General features: G+C 40.1%; 2 protein-coding genes across 2 annotated transcripts; one reads left to right on the top strand and one right to left on the bottom strand.

The window, feature by feature from the left end:
* Nucleotides 1-5,334: 5,334 nt before the first annotated feature.
* Nucleotides 5,335-6,477, top strand: LOC110200531 (olfactory receptor 52B2-like). The gene is given in 4 exon segments (XM_020975908.1): nt 5,335-5,345; nt 5,500-6,013; nt 6,015-6,305; nt 6,307-6,477. Coding segments are annotated over 4 exon segments (987 nt in total).
* An 8,841-nt stretch (nt 6,478-15,318) lies between these two features.
* Nucleotides 15,319-16,284, bottom strand: OR56B4 (olfactory receptor family 56 subfamily B member 4). Its single transcript, XM_020975943.1, has one exon. The coding sequence runs from the start codon at nt 16,282-16,284 to the stop codon at nt 15,319-15,321; it is 966 nt and encodes a 321-aa protein (XP_020831602.1).
* Between the last annotated feature and the right edge of the window lie 1,434 nt (nt 16,285-17,718).

Raw genomic sequence — 17,718 nt, 5'->3', positions numbered from 1 at the left:
TCAGAGGTGAGACCTGAACCCAGATCGTTCTGTCTCTGAAGACACTTCTCTATCTGCTATGCCACAGCTTCTATTAGCATAAAATAGGTTTTCAAACTTTGAGAGTGGGTAGGTGGGCGAGGCTTCATTCAGGTTCACAAATATAGGATGAAGGGAACATGATTAATTATATTTCTCATGAAAAAGGTCTAGGGGTTTTAGTGGATGACAAATTTGATGAATCAGTGGTGTAATACGGAAGCCAAAGAAGGTAGGCTGAATCAAGAGAGACATCCTTGTCTGGATCAAGAAATGTGATGGCTCCACTGTACTCTGCTTTGGTCAGGTACCCATTTAAAGTAAATAATAGCTAATAGGTAGCATTTATATAACCCTTTAAGGTTTGCTGGTATTTTGCAATTATCCCATTCGATCTTCACGACAACCCTAGTAGGTTTCTCCATTTTTTAGATGAAAAAATGGAGGCAGATAGAAGTTAAGTGACTTGCCCAAGGTCACACAGTTAGTAAGTGTCTGAGGTAGGATCCCAATTCAGCTCTTGTTGCATTCAGGTCCAGCACTCTACCCACTGAGCCACCTAGCTGTACTGTATTCTGTCCTTGATGCCAATTCTAAAAAACATTTTAGGAAAGCCACAAATAAGCTGAATTATATTCAAAGAAGGACATCACGTCATGTGAAGATCAGTTGAAGGTACTCCAGATGGTCAGCCTGGAGAAGAGATGACTTGAGAATATGAGAGCTGTCTTCAAGTATTTGAAGGGCTTTCATTTGGAATTATCATGTCTATTAGATTTGTTCTGCTTGGCCCCAAAGGGCAGAATTAGGAACAAAAGGTGGGAGTAGCAGTGAGGGAGATTTTAAGTTTGTTGCAAAGAAAAATCTTAGAGCTACTCAATCAGCTGTTTCAGGAAATATATAGCAACCTTGCACTGGATGTCTTCAAGAGAAAACTGGATGACTAGTTGTTGGGGACGTTATAGAAAGTAAGCTTTCAGGTATTAGATAAAGTGGCAAATGAGATTTCTTTGAAGTCTTAGATTCTAATTTAATATTCTGGAATTTTGGGGAAAAGTCCATAACCATTTCCACAAAATCCCTTTGGATTTTTTAACTCTTCCCCTCTCCTCCAGTCTTTGGTCTTTCCAGTCTGAGGAATCCTAATATCTTTTGTCTGTTCTCCTATGACACAACAGCCATTCTTTTTTTTTGTTTTGAGAGGCAATTGGGGTTAAATGACTTGCCCAGGGTCACACAGCTAGTAAGTGTCAAGTGTCTGATGCCGGATGTGAGCTCAGGTCCTCCTGACTTCAGAGCCAATGCTCTATCCATTGTACCACCTAGCTGCCCCCACAGTACACTTGTAAAGTAGGTGGTGAATGGTTTTGAGGTGCTCAGCCTCACACTTATCTTTACTCCTTTGGATGGAGCTCCTTTCTCTTCCTCTCAGGTGCTCAGAGATCTACTTACTCTTTCTTTAACAAGAAAGGATCTGGTGCTCAGCCACACTGCTGGAATAGTAACATTTTAGTCAAGGTTGCCTTCTAATACCTCTAAAATCATGTGAAGTTGGCATCTACCTATCCCACCTATGCATGAATATGGTTTTGATGGCAGCCCTCATGCTCTTCCCATTCTTTTTTTTTTTTTTAGGCAATTGGGATTAAGTGACTTGCCCAGGGTCACACAGCTAGTAAGTGTCAAGTGTTTGGTCTGAGGCCGGATTTGAACTCAGGTCCTCCTGCCTTCAGGGCCGGTGCTCTACCAGCCCTCATGCTCTTGATGAGGACTTTGGGAAAAGGAATAGATTTGTTATTGGCCCTCAGAGGACAAAAATGAGAAATAGTATGGAAGGTGCAGACAGGCAGAATATAAGGAAACATTTCCAAGCCATTATCGTCTAAATGTGGAATGGGCAGGGTAATAAATTCCCCATCAACGGAAATCTTTAAAGAAATTTAAATACAATCTCAGATACCTACTGTGCGACCTTGGACAAGTCAATTAGCCTCTGTTTGCCTCAGCTTTTTCATCCATAAAATGAGAATAATGATGACATCTGCTTCACAGGGTTGTTGTGAGAATCAAATGACCTTTTACTTATAAAGTATCTGGCACATGGTAAATGCTACATAAATATTATTATTATTAATTATTTGCATCCATGTAGGTTTTGCCCAGCAGAATGTAAACTCCTTGACAGCAAAGACTGCTTTGTTTTTGTCTTTGTATTCCCAGTACCCACATGTTGTAGTGGGGTTATTTTTTAGGTAAGGGTTAGACTAGATAATCACTGAGTTCCCTTCCAGCTTTGTGATTATGTATTCCCCTGCTTGATGGGGCGACCTTTGCACCTAGTGGAGTTCATCTGGCTGGGATTCCTACCGCTCCAGTCTAAGCAGACGGGTCTCATAGTGTAGAAGGTGCTTGGTACAGAGCTGAGATAGGAACTATATGGACACTACAGCAGGGAACATTGTGCTCAATGTGGCTAGGAAAATAAGAAGACTAGTTTTAACTCCTCATGCCAGTTTGCCCTGTCCAATCTTCTTGTCCTGTCTTTCCTACTTCCATTTCACAGCAGCCTATGAAAGAATGATAGATTGAAGGTAAAACAGGGTTATGTTTGGGGAGGGGCAAAGATTAAGGAGAGGTATTTGAGCACAAATTCATAAAGAGAGAGCATAGTATAGTGGAAAAAGCACTGAATTTGGATTCAGAAGACACAGGTTCAAAATCCCAGCTTGCTACATGAGAGACCTTGGGCAAGTCACTTCCCTATTCTGTCCTTCAGTCTCCTGCCTTGCACAATGAGGGAATAGACTAGGTGATCTATAAGGTCTCTTCTAGCTTTAGAGCTATGATCCTATGACCTTATCATAATTTGCCTCCAAATTATATTAACAACTTTCTTTTATATCATTTCCTCTCACCTTCTCTATACTCCAGTTGATTGGGACTTCTAGTTGATCCCCAAACTCAACATTTCATCCTCATTCCCATATATTTATACAAGCTATGCTTATGCCTACAATGCATTTTCCCCTCAGTTGTACCCCTTCTAAAGCTTTATCATCCTTCAAGGCTCAACCCAGGTGCTATTTCCTATGTGAAGCTTTCCTTGACATCTCTTAATTGTTAGTGCTTTCTACCTCTCCAAAGTACCTTTGAAGCTAGGTGGCTAAAGAGCTGGTCCTGGATTCAGGAACATATGTTCAAATCTAGCCTCAAACACTTACTAGCTGTGTGATCTTGGGAAAGTTACTTAGTTTACTCATCTGTAAAATGAGCATAAAAATAGCACCTACCTTATAGGGTTGTTGTGAGAATCAAATGAGATCATACTTGTAAAGCATCTGGTACATAGTAAGTGATGCATAAATATTAGTTATTATTATTGTTAATTGTATCCATGTGGGTTTTACTCAGCAGAATGTAAGCTCCTTGACAGTAAGGACTGCTTTGTTTTTATCTTTATATTCACAGTGTCCAATACCCTGCTTGATAAATAATGCTTAATAAATGTTTGTTGAATTGAATTGAAGTTTATGGGGGCAAAAGTAGGAAAACAAACTTATAGTGGGTATAAAAACAGAATGATAGGGTCTATGGATCTTATCCTAAAATACCCCTAATAACAGCCATAAAATGATCAGCACACACTAACTGGTTAAACTAACTCACTTCCATCTAGATCTTAGAGGGATCACAGTCTGCCTTGATGGAAGGAGTATCCACACAGATGATACTACAGTTCCTTCATGTATTGAAATCTTCTTAGAGGAGGTATTGTGCCCAGTGTGGTTATATTCCCTCATTCCATAGAAGTATATAATTATGTTCCTTGATAGTCCCTTCAGGGGCTATCTCCAGTGCCTAGAACAATGCAATGGCTGTGGCAGTCAATTGATAAATTCTTATTTAATTGAATTGGATTGAACTGAACTTAGTTGGCATTTTGCCATGGCTCAGACATGTGGCCAGGCTGAATGACTCCTGGGTGAGCATGTTGTAGAAGGGAATTCTCTTCAGATAAAAGTTAGACTAGATACCTTCTGAGATCCCTTCTAACTCTGAGATTCTGTGGATCAATAAGAACTTGGAATAAAAATGATTATCTTCTTAAAATCATCTTTTGAATAAAAATTATCTTTTACGTTTGCTAATATATTCCTCATAATTTTTCTCAGAGGATGAGTTTGCAACAAAAAAAATAAGAGAGAAAAAATTCAATGACTCTAGCATAGCAAACATATTTCGATGTTATCTTTTACATATTCCAATGCATCCCTCTCACGTTTCCCTCTTGGAAGGTTGGGAGGGGAGTTCTCAATAAAGAATGAAAAAGAAATCAATGAAACTAAACAACATATCAAAATAGTATTACATTACATATAATATTCCATACCCATAGTACATGTGTTTTTTTTCCACAATAACTTTTTTTTTTTAATAAGCACAAGGTCGAGCAAGAATCATTCAAGAAAAAGAAAAAGGAAAAATAAGATGCTTAAAACTTAGAGTTCCAAGTGGGCAGGAAAGATGTTTTTATTCTCTAGATATAATCCTTAAGGAGACATGCCTGTGTTTCATCAATTTCTCCTTCTTTGTGAAATGTTAACTTACATTTTCTCCTTCCATTTCCTGGGACTGACAGCAAGGCCCTAGAGTTAAAAGATAGCTTGAATACTGACTGTGTCTGGTTCTAGTGGTATGCCTTAGGGCAAGTCACTGAATCTCTTTAAGCCTTATTTTTCTCATTTTCTAAACTAACTCCTTCAGAGAAGTATTATAAGAAAGAATTTTATAAATCTTACAGTATCATATGTGTGACACATTGCAATTATGGTTACAATTATTCTTCTCCTAGTAACATAATGGACTGATGTGATTTAATTATCTTATTCATCTATCTTTATGGACTACCACCCCTGTGGTCTCCCATCTCTTTAATCAATAATCAGTCAGCCTAGGGGCAGCTAGATGGCACAGTGGATAGAGCTCTGGCCTTGGAGTCAAGGGGAGCTGAGTTCAAATCTGACCTCAGACACTTGATACTTACTAGCTGTGTGACCCTGGGCAAATCACTTAACTCTGATTGCCTCACCAAAAAGCAAAAAAAAAAATTAAAGAAAAAATCAGTCAGCCAAAAAACATTCATTAAGTACCTCTCATGTGCCAGGCACTGTGCTAAGTGCTGAGGATACAAATACAAAAAAGAAAGATAGTTGCTGCCCTCAAGGATCTTATAATCTAATGGGGGAACATAACACACACAAGGAAGTTGAAAGGTGGGGAGAAGGAAGGGCTGGGAAAGATACTGGACATGAAAGCATGGTGGAAAAGTGAGAGAAGGTAGATTGGCAATCCAACATAAACAAGACTGTTATATTTCAGTTGTTGCAAAAAGACTTGATATCAATTTTTTTTTTTTTTACTGTGCCTCATCCTAATTTTGTCTGGCCCTGGTCTCATTTTCTGATGCCTATTCTTTTTCAGTCTCTGCAGAAAGGATCTCAATCTGACTACGATTGGAAATAATTTCACTATCTTCCATCCGACTGTATTTGTCCTTCTTGGCATCCCAGGACTGGAGAGCTACCACATCTGGCTTTCTATTCCATTCTGCCTCATGTATGTGACTACAGTGTTGGGTAATGGTGTTCTCATCCTTATTGTACTCACTGAGCGCAGTCTCCATGAACCCATGTACATATTTCTTTCCATGTTGGCTGGCACTGACGTACTACTTTCTACCACTACTGTGACCAAGGCCCTGGCCATCTTCTGGTTCCATGCTGGGGAGATTGCTTTTGATGCCTGCATCACCCAGATGTTCTTTATCCATGTTGCTTTTGTGGCTGAGTCTGGGATCTTGCTGGCTATGGCATTTGACCTATATGTGGCCATTTGTACTCCCTTAAGATACACAACAATCTTAATACCTACAGTGATTGGGAAAATTTCCCTGGCTATTTGGGGGAGGAGCATTGGGACCATATTTCCCATCATTTTTTCTTCTGAAGAGGCTGCCATACTGTAAGACCAACATTATCTCTCACTCATACTATGAGCACGTTGGTGTGGCCCGTCTGGCTTGTGCTGACATCACCATCAATATTTGGTATGGTTTCTCGGTCCCAATGGCATCAGTATTAGTTGATGTTGCACTCATTGTCATATCTTACACCTTGATCCTTCATGCAGTCTTCAGATTACCCTCCCAGGAGGTCCGGCACAAAGCACTCAACACCTGTGGCTCCCACATTGGGGTCATCCTACTTTTCTTTATCCCGTCATTTTTTAACCTTCTTGACTCACCGGTTTGGCAAGAACATCCCCCATCATATCCATATCCTCCTTGCCAATCTTTATGTTCTTATCCCTCCCATGCTCAATCCTATCATCTATGGGGCAAAGACCAAGCAGATTAGGGACAGTATGACTCACATGTTCTCCATCACGGCCAAGGGATAACAAGTTCATGGTTTGGCTGAACTCTTAGTGGTCTCCCTTTGTAGTAGATTCTGTGAAGGAAGCAGAGGTTTGGGGGAGTAGCCAACTAATAGTAGATTGATATGAACATTTTTACCCTAGAGAGATGTTTTACATGTGAAGAGTTGAGTCACTAAGTTCAATGTAGCCCCTTCTGGACAGATTTAGGATTTATTTCAATAATTTTCATATCCCAAACCATCATCACCACCTCTGCTCTACCACCACCATCAATCCCAATAACATTAACCAACCAACACTATCATTTATCCACTGTCTACAGTGTCACCATTATCTTTGTTTTCACAGGAATAATCTTATCTCTGTGTTTGGTGATGTACAGAGAGAATAACAAAGAAATAGTTTCTGCTATTGACCCTTGGGGAGTTTTTTAGTTGAGATAAGACAAAGATGGATTTTGGTGGATCCAAAGAAAATAGAATTAAAAACAATTAGCAACACAATTAGGGGCAGCTAAGTGGGTAATAGAAAACAACCTGCTTAAGTAGGTATTAATTGGTGTGGAAGATGTGATTTATATCAACAGTAAATCTTTGATAGAGTAGCTAGGTGCACTTATATTCTTGAGTTCAAATCTGACCTTAGAAACTTATTCGCTGTGTGACCCTGGGCAAGTCACTTAACCATGTTTGCCTCAGTTTCCTCATTTGTAAAATGAGGTGAAAAAGGAAATGACAAACCACTCCAGTATCTCTGCCAAGAAAATACCAAATGGGTACGTGAAGAATTGGACATGACTGAAAACAGACTGAACAATTTGAATGAATCTTTGATGAAACTCAAACAAAGGATCCAAAGAAAAGAGAGAAGCCATGGTCTACACCAAGGGGAAATTTTCCACTTGTGCAGCTAAGATGCCCTACAGCACCAAGTACCCTGCCTGATATTTCTAGAAATATATTTGCCATTTTCTAACATATCTGATATTTTACCCAGGTTGTACCCAGGTAAAAGGCCTCTGGGCTTCATGTTCCAGGATCAAGAGGGCAAAAGGATGAGGAGTGGCCTCAAGTTCATAGGGATTGGTTGAAAGAACTTGGGGAACTTGATCCTGGAGAAGTGAAGACACTTGGGGCAAATGATAGCTGTCTGCAAATTTTTGAAGAACCAAGATGAAATAAATTGTTCTTGTCCTTTGAAGGCAAAACTAGTCAAAAGGATGGAAATTATAGAGTACAATTTGGAATTGATTTTAGAAAAACTTGCTAACAATTAGAACTATCCAAACGAGGAATAGGCTGCTTTGGAAAAGAGTAGGCTCTTCCACAATGGGAGATCTTCAAGCAAAGATTACATGGTCACTTGCTGGGGATGCTCTAGAATATGCTCTAGAACTCAGATATGAGTTGGACTAGATGGCAGCTGAGGTCTCTTTCAACTTTGAAATTCTGTGATACTGTTCAGTCTTCTTGGAAACAGGGCCTCTAGTATAGCTCCCCTTTCCCCAAATTATAGAATCACAGAATCTTAGAGCTGTATGGGACCTTTGAAGCTTACTAAGTCCATATGGGCAACATGGCATAAATGGCCATCCAGCCTCATCTTGAACACCCACAGTGAACAGAAAACTACTATCTCCTGAATTTACTCTCAGTCATACTTCCACATAGCTCTGAAAGCTAGGGAAATTTTCCTTATGTAGTTGTCCCTTAAAAATGTCTTGTTTGCCTAAAAGGAATCCAATCTGTTCCCATAGACTACCACGACTCTAACCTCGGCCAACCATACATTTCACTCTCTGTTCCCATGTCTTGCTAGTTATAAAGGAGGTGGAAATCTGGGATAAAAAGCATTCAGGGATGAATGGGTTGAGTGAGTTAGGGGTGTCAAGTGGGGAGAAGCAAGGAATAAGTCAGAAGAACAATTAGAGATGGGACATATGAGTGGATGTAGGGGGCTAAGCAGCTAAGATACAGGAAAGATTACAAAGAACTGTACCTTATAAACAAGATAACACATAATTTGTTTTTTGTTTCACTGTGTTGATTGAACCTACCTGATAGGAATTTTCTTAACTACCCCATATTTCTCAGAATCCTCATCCAATCTTTTTCTTTGTAAGGGACTGAGTGGGTTCCAGAGCTCCTTGGAGAAGAGGCACATATGGTTCCAGATAACTTTCAGGAAACATATATGGAGAGAGAACCAGCAGATATGTAGGAGAAGATTTCCTCAACGAATCCCTGATTTATTTCCAGCTTGATTTCCTAGAAACTGATAGAATCTAACCTGTTCTACCAGTCTTGTCATAATTGGGCAAGATTAGGTTCTCTCTCTCTTGGTTTGAGCTAAGATATTATTTCACTACCAGCTGAAGAGTTCCTTCACTCTTGTACATTTTAAAAGTAATCCTAATATGCAGAACTTTTCTAATTTCAGTTTGCTGTATGGATAAAGCAACTTACTTGTTATTTTAAAAATTTAGGATAGTCTTTTATGTAGCCAGAGTTAGTGGCAAGGAGTGAAGCTGATGAGTGTAGGTTAAAGGCGATCTCTTAAGAAAAACCAGGGAAATGGCTTTTCTTATAGACTCAGGCTTTTGCATCCCTAGACTAAAGATATTTGATGCAGGCATATAAGACACAATTCTAACCTGACATGTACCCCTATTGAAGAATGAGTAAAATAAACTCCTGGAGCCTTTCTGCCTCTTGCCCCACTAGCTACAGTTATGGTAACACTGACACTGTCCTGGGCTCTTTTTTCTATAGAAATGGGCCAGCTCTCAGATCATATCTATTCATGTAATCCATGAGCTTCATCTTTGTATTTAGATAACCCATGTGGATATACATATCATACATTCAGTTGGAGAAACTGAGCCCTAGATAGGTTAAGTGATTTACCCAGGGTCACACAGTTAAACTGTCTGAGGTAGGATTTAAACCCAGGTCTTCCTATATCCAAGTCCATCACTACATACAATAATCCATATTGCCTCCAGAAGAGAGGTCTTCTGGTTCTCAGATCTACACTCTTTCTATTGTAGTTGTGTCTCTGTAAGTGATTAGTTGTGCAAAGTGAAAAGATCTTGTGGGCTGCTGCAGAAAAGATCAAATTGGGGATCCTTCCTCTGTATTCCTCCCAGTCTTTTCCTGCTACTCTCCTCCTCCTTCCACCATTGTATAGAGTGGAGAAGGCTGTTTCCTTGAACAGAAGAACAATGAGGAAGGCCTGTTGTAGAAACTCATCCAACCATCCACCAGATAGAACTTACTGCTGAGCTCATATTTTGCCTAGGGGAAACTGGAGTCTTGCTTTTACTGCTCCCTCCTCACTTTGCAAATTTAGAAATAAAAATTACTAAGGTTTCTTTTACTAGCCTTGGCCAGGAATTTTCTCAGCAACTTTTCCTTCTTCTTCTTTTTTTTTTTTTGGTGAGGCAATTAGAGTTAATTGACTTGTCCAGAGTCACACAGCTGGTGCTATGTGTATAAGGCTGCATTTTAAATCAGGTCCTTGTGACTCCAGGTCTGGTGATCTATCCACTGTGCCACCTACCTGCCCTTGCTGTTTTTCCTTCTTTTTTTTTTTGGTGTATCTCAACAACTTTTGACAAAAAAATCTATGTTCCCTGTGTCTCTTTCTGTCTCTGTCTCTGTGTTCCTTTCTCTTCTCTCTCTCTCACATACCCCCAGTAACATACTGCAAATTGGTCATTGCCTCTTTCTTACAACCTATTACCAATAATGAAATGCCTGCAAATCAGAAATTTCTATGGTTGGCCAAACTTTTTTTTTTTTAGCTATCATTCAATATTAATTGAACAGAAATGTAAGCAAACTTTAAAGAACAGGTAGGCTTTGGATTTTACATATGTTCTCCAGCTCAAGGGAGAAGAGAAGAGACAGGCAAATCATTATCCTGTATCAGTCTGTCCAAATGGAAAGTTCACCACTGACATATTTGTCCATATGCAGCTCAGGCTGTTCTTTTGGCCTGAATGGGTGAAGGTGGCACTGGTAGCAGCTGAACTCCATTGGCTGTTCAAGTGGTAAGAGCCCCAATCATCTCTTCACCCACTCCATTCTCACTCAAAAACCATGTGCCAAGTCATTTCCACATCATCACAATATCTTGTCTGAGAAACCTCTAAGGCAAGGTGAAAGTAACACTACTTTAAAGGCATAGCCCCACTTCAGTCTCTGCATCAAAACAAGCTGAATATTTCTATCACATCTGGGTGACTTCATCTTGGCTGCCCTAACTCCTTTGGTAGGGTGGGTATGATGTTCTTCCTCATAGTGAGGTATTTTAATATCCCTTGCAAAGTCAATTGGGATACATGTGACATCTGTCAGATCTAACTAACTATACTGCGACCTGGTGATTTATTTGCCCCTAAGCCTGGAGCAGCTAGGAGACATAGTGGATAGAGTGCTGGGCCTGGGCTCAGGTAGACTCATCTTCCTGAGGTCAAATCTGGCCTCAGATACTTATTAGCTGTGTGACCCTGGGCAAGTCACTTAAACCTGTTTGCCTCAGTTTCCTCATCTATAAAATGATCTGGAGAAGGAAATGGTAAAACACTCCAGTATCTTTGCCAAGAAAACCCCAAATGGGTCATGAAGAGTTGGGGGTGACTGAAATGATTGAAGAACAAAACCTGAAGTCATTCTCACTAATTTTCAAGGATTACATCACCTGTCTCTCCATTTTCCTTTCTTCCCCTTTCCTGCCCTTATACTATGGGACATTACTATCCACAAAGATACTTCTTCAAACTCCTAAACACCCCAGTTCCTCAGCCTCCTTAAATCTCATGACCTATTCCTTCACACTACCTGAGGCACACATAGGTATGGTCATGCACCATATCTCACCATTTTCCATAATTGCTTCCCTTCCCTAATTAGAAACTGACATTTCCCTTCTATTATTCCACCTCTTGCTATGGTCCAAAACCTATTCTTTGCTCTCATTGAGGTTTATAATCCCTCCACTCTACAGCCTTTGTCAGGCTATTAATCCCGCTCTGACTTCACCTTTTTCCCTCTCCAATCTCAACCCAATACCTAGCCATTTCAACTTTATATTGTCCTCTGCTCTTAAATCTTTTGCCCCCTTATTCTATCATCACTTCCCTTTTGCCACACATGAGTCCTGGATTACTCCTCTACTCTTAATCTTGTGCTACTGAAACCTTATTCATTCATGTCATCTAACCCCAATTTGTCTTATTGCAGGAAGGCAATCTTTTATTCCCTGTTATCCCTATCTCATTTCCTGCAGAAGCTATGAAAACTTTCACTTTCCCCACTTTCCCATGGACTAATTTTGCATTCTCAATCATAAGCCCCCAATCTCACAAGATTAGAAAATCCACTGTTAATGGAATTGTGATTTATTATTATCAATAATAATAAACTAACATTTTTTATAGAATTCACTACCCTGCTGGGTTCTGTGCTAAGTACTTTAGAATTATTACCTTATTTGATCTTCACAACAACCCCTGGGAGATGCATGCTATTATTATCCCAATTTTAGAAATAAAGAAGTTAAGGCAAACAGAAGTTAAGTGACTTGTTCAGAGTCACACAGCTAGTGTCTGAGGCCAGATGTGAACTTATTTTTTTCCTGGCTCCGGGCTGAGTCTTCGGTTTCACCCACCTAACTACAATCAGCAAAGAACACAAGCAAACAACAAAACAGTGCTTTAATAGCAGGATGCAATAATGTTATAGTTTGATTTGATTATAGTTACCTCTCCCTTTTTATTCCCCATAAGCCCTCTTTTCACTCATCTAAGAGAAAAGGAAGGAAAAGGGCAAAGTAGGCTTAAAATGGAGAGTTTCCCCAGAGTGCTCTGAGGAGATAGGGGAGGAAAGAAGCCGTGGGCTAGAATGCTTCTTGATTTCACTAAGACCAACTGCTAGATTCCCCTCATGTGGTCCCAGCTGCATTCTCAGACTGGCTGCTTTCTGCTTCCTTCTAATACTGAGACTTCCTTTCTGTCCTGATTTGGTCTGTAGTACATGTCCACTTGAGTTTTGCCTTCCTCAATGAATGGAGCCTTAGAGATATCTGTTTATGCTGTTCATTCCTTTGTTTTATTGCAAATTAGGGGTAGACCACCAGACTCCACAACTTGAGAACCAGAATGTCTTTCTCTTTGTCCCTTTCTATCAAATCGCATTCAGAAGTCTGTCCCATGGCAAAGGAAATGGAATTCCAAGAACTCTAAGAAATATTTGCTCACACACATTTAGCCACATATTCTCTATGGTTTCCCTTTTTACTCTGGGAGGTCTTAGACCCTTAAGGCTACATTAAGGCACCACCTTTTTACTTCCAGACTCTTTGAATGTGGGCAGTGTCCTTTGATCTCAATCCTCTACAGGTTTTTAATATTTTGGCATTTCTCTTTCAAACAAGAAGGGGGTTGGTGGGAAATAATGGCACTAGAGGCTGAGTGTCAAGGATAATGGGTCTTCAGGTGTCTTCTAGGCTATTAAACTCAGACCTGTTTCCAAAGTCTTGATGAAGGATTTGCATCCCAATCTCTCAGTTATTAGTTGAAAAGAACCAAACAAGACACAAGCTGACTTGGGCATGAGTATCACAGTTCATTTTTATGTGTGTGATGCATCCCCATTTTATGCTAATCCAAAAGACACAAATAGCCAAAAAACCAAAAAGAGATGTGTGGCAAAAATGAAGCCACACAAAATTGAACAAGCTCTGAAGACTTCAGAGTTGATGGTTACCAGAGTGCAACACAAAGGATTTTCCTAATAAAGAAGTATCTGGGTTGCTGATAACTTATGAGTTCCCTCTGCATGCAGACTGGAAATTTGAGCAAAGTGGTTGTTTGGTTCAAAATATCACAGAATGGTTCCCTTGTGTTTGATGTATTTTTTGACAGCTTTTCATAGGGTTTTTCTCACTACAAATCTATTTTTCATTAATCTGACAAACCTTGTTATATCTTTTTCCTGTGATACCCACATCACCAACTCCTCATTATGAAATCTTTCCCTCCTCATCTAGGCAGGGAATTGACTCAACTTTCAAGGATTCCAAGATACTGTCTTTCTTTCTTTCTTTCTTTCTACCCTTCAAGTCTTCCAACAAATTTGATTTATGGAGGCACCAAGAATTGGGGACGAGGTACTATACCTCAAGGACCCAAGATCAGAGAAGTGCTTTGCATAGGACATATGATTGGATTTCATCATAGAGAATGACTGTTATCTGGGCCAGACCAGAGAACATTTGTTTATTGGATCATTCATCACAAACAGCAGTATTTTTTGTTGTGGAAAACAGGGAATCTGAAGGGAATCTGTTATATCAATTCTCCTTAATAATGTCAACTTACATTTATATATGACTTCAAGATATACAAAACACTTTCTGCACAGCAACCTGTGAAGCAGGTAGTCCAAGAATCATAAGGCTTAGAGAAAATCAATGACTTGCTCATGTTCACCCACATAGTAAATACCAGAGGTGTTCAAATCTAAGGCTCCTGACTCTGCTTTTTCCACTATTCCAAACAGTTTCCCAAAGTTGTTATGACCAAGCTTGCCCTCTCTGGCTTCTCTCAAGTTCCAGTTTAAATATTGCCTTCTCCAAGAAGCCTTTCCCAATCCCCCTTAATTGTAATGCTTTTCCTTTATTGATTTTCATCAATTCTTATCTTACTTGCACATAGCTATTTTCTTGTTGTCTCCCCAATTAGACTGTGACCTCTTTGAGAACAAGGACTGTTTTTTGCTTTCACTGTGCCCCCAGCACTTAGTACAATACCTGACATATAGTAGACACTTACTAAATGTCTGTTGACTGCCGAAGAGGTTTGCATAGAAAAGGTGTTCAGTGAGTGGTCAAACTCCACTGTTTGGCATTTAAAACCCCTTCCAGTCTGTCTCCAGCCTATCTTTCCAGACGTCTTCCAGCACACTCTGTAATCCATTCAAACTAGCTTATTTGCCGTCCCCCACATAAGACGCTCCATCTCCCGCCTTTGTGCCTTCACACAGATTGACTGACCCCCTTTCTGAGGAATGTACTACATTTTTACATCATTGTTTTTGCTCTCTTCTTCCAAAGTTCAGTGCAAATATTACCCCCTATATAAGTATTTTCTGATCCCCTCTGCTGCTAGTGCCTCCCATTCTGCAGCTACCTTAAATTTATCTGTTATTTGCTTCACATATGTATGTGTACTTGTATGTGTACATAAAATCACAGAATTTAAGTGTTGGAAAATAACTCAATAGCCATCTAATCTAGCCTATACACTAAAGAAAAGAACATGTTACTTCTTCCTATAGAATACAAGCCTCCTGAGGGCAAAGACTGTTGTTTTTGACTTTATATTTCCAGTGTCTAGCATAGAGCCTGGCATATAGCAGGCACTTAATGAATGTTTGTTGATTAATCTCTTAATTGATTATAAAATTCTATAAAGCTGCCCAGCTGCTGGGAGTGGAGAACCCAGGTTGATTTCTCCTTTGCAAATATTTGGGATTGTGCTTTGGCAAAGACAATTAGCAATAATAAAACAGTATTTTTAGAGCTCCTGATTCCTTTCATAAACAGTATCTCTAAGGGCATCATTTGCATTGCTAGGCCTGTCAATCATCTCTAGTCACTAGCTAAACAAGTGGTGGGACTGGAAAAAAGGAGGAAGAAATTATTTAATCCCTTATCTATTACACCCATCACCATTACCACTGTATCCCCTTATGTGCCCTGTAAAGAATCATTTACTATTTAGAACCAAGGACTTTGATTTGGGCAAATGAACTCCCCCTGCCCCAAGCCTCAACTCAGGAGGCTCACAAATGGGAGTTATTTTCTGGACATTTCACCCCTCTGCCCAAGTACCTTTTGGAAGCTCAGCCTGAGCTCCTGGGTTCTGAAAGCATATACCATAGGGTTGAGGGCTGGGGGAATGACATTATGTAGTACATTAAGGAGCACAGGGATTAGGGGAAACTTCCTCCCTGCCAAGTGTGTAACAGACACCACAATGATAGATGTGTAGAAGAAGAGGATGAGGATGAGGTGGGAGCTACACGTACTAAGGGCCTTTGAAATGGCTTCAGTGGAATTCAGCTTCAGCACTGAGTGTAGGATCAGGACATAGGAGGAAAAGACCAGGGCCATATCACTTCCAATCATGACCCAGGCCAGGACCAGCTGGTAAAATCTGTTGACTGTGATGTCATCACAGGCCAGGCTGATGACACCCAAGTTAGAGCATAAGCAATGTTCAATCTCATTTCCAGAGCAATAATGTCGCATGGCAGCCAACACAGGCACTGGCATGACCAACAGGCTATTTCTGATCATCATAGATGTTGCAGCTTTGAAGATGAAGGTATCTGTGACAAGAGAAGGATAGTAAAGAGGGTGGCAAATGGCCATATACCTGTCAAAAGCCATGCAGAGGAAAATGCCTGACTCCATGCCCACAAACCAGTGTATAGCATACATTTGAGTAAAACACTGAGGGAGGCTGATGGTCTTGGCATTGAACCAGAAAATGGCCAGGATCTTGGGCATGATGGTGGTGGCCAGGCCTGCATCTACTACAGAAAGCATGCCCAGGAACTTGTACATGGGTTTGTGCAAAGTCAGATCCTGCCGTATAGTTATCAGGATGAGGAGATTGGCACTGAGGGCTAAGAGGTAGAGCAGGACCAGGGGGAGAGAGAGCCAGTGCTGCCATCTGTGGATGCCTGGGAACCCCATTAGGATGAACTCAGAGATCTTAAGGTGGGAGCTGTTCAGGGCACTGGGAACAGGAATCATAGCTCAAGATGTCTTCTTAGTATCTGTCTCAGAGTGAAGGGAATACAAAACAATCTGTGGCTGGAACATCAGATAAGGCACCAGGCCTGGAGGTGGAAGGGCATGTTGCTTTTTTCCAAGGATTCAGTTGTTCAGGTCTGTTTGTGACATTCACTTCTTCTCTGAACACTGGAGGGAGTCTAAATGAGTGAAGAAGAAATGAGCAGAATAGTCTTTGTAGGAAAGATCAGAGTATGAACAAAGAGAAGGCTGAAGGGATATTCATTATTGTCTCCAAAATTGTAAAGGGCATTCTTCTCAACTGCATTGACAGAATTTCCCTCCTTTAAAACTCTATTCAGTTGCCACCTACTCCAGGAAGCCTTCCCTGAACAATATCTACTATGTTGCCACATGCTGGGGATGGAAATCTCCCCCTCTTTGATTTTTTTTTTCTAGCACTGTGAGCACGTCTTTGCACTCAGCAAACTCTCCTTGGTTTAGAGAAACTATCCAGATCTTTGTCTTTTCTCCTACTGGATTGCAAGGTCTTTGACAACAGATTCTATGTCTTATTTCATTTCTGTATAATCAGTACCAAATATAAAATCTTTCACATAACTGTTGCTTCCTAGATATATTTTGACTTCAATTGAATCTGGAGAGAAGATAGCTAGATATAAGGAAGAACTTACTTAGGGACCCACATGTACAAAAATATTCATAGCAGCTCTTTTTGTGGTGGCAAAGCATTGGAAATTGAGAGGATGCCCAACAATTGGGGAGTGGCTGAGCAAGTTGTGGTATATGAATGTAATGGAATACTGTGCTGTAAGAAATGATGAACAGGCTGACTTCAGAAAAACCTGGAAAGACTTATATGATCTGATGCTGAGTGAAGTGAGCAGAACCAAGAGGACTTTGTACACAATAACAGCCACTTTATGCAGTGACTAAGATTGTTAAACTGAACCCTTCTCAGCATTATGAGGATCTAAGACATAGAAAATGCTGTCCACATCCAAAGAAAGAACTATGGAAGTTGAATCGCTATCACTTATTTTTACCTTCTGTTGAGTTTCATCTTTCTGATGGTTCCTCCTATTGGTTTTAATTTTTACTTACAACTTCACTAATGTGAAAATATGTTTAATGGATATGTAAATGTAAAGGCTATATCAGATAGTGCACCATCTTGGGGAAGGTGGGGGGGAGGAAGGGGGAGAAAAATTTTCAACTCAAAGGCATATGGAAGTGATTGTTGATAAATCAAAATAAATTAATAAAATTTAAAAAAAGAATAAAAACTTGGAGTAGGTTCCTGAAGGAAAAAAGGGTGGTAGTCTCTGCTACTGGAAGATTTAGACCTTCATTTGCTAGAAGACAGGGGGCTTTTTCCAGTGCTTTTTTCTAGATATCTCACTGCTCTGGAGTTCTTAGATGTGTATATATGTC

The sequence above is a fragment of the Phascolarctos cinereus genome, unplaced genomic scaffold (assembly GCF_003287225.1).
Source record: "Phascolarctos cinereus isolate Bilbo 61053 unplaced genomic scaffold, phaCin_HiC Scaffold_726;HRSCAF=1367, whole genome shotgun sequence".
NCBI classification, from domain to species: domain Eukaryota; kingdom Metazoa; phylum Chordata; class Mammalia; order Diprotodontia; family Phascolarctidae; genus Phascolarctos; species Phascolarctos cinereus.
The sequence above is the reverse complement of the archived record's forward strand: the minus strand, read 5'-3'. Positions and strand labels throughout refer to the sequence as shown.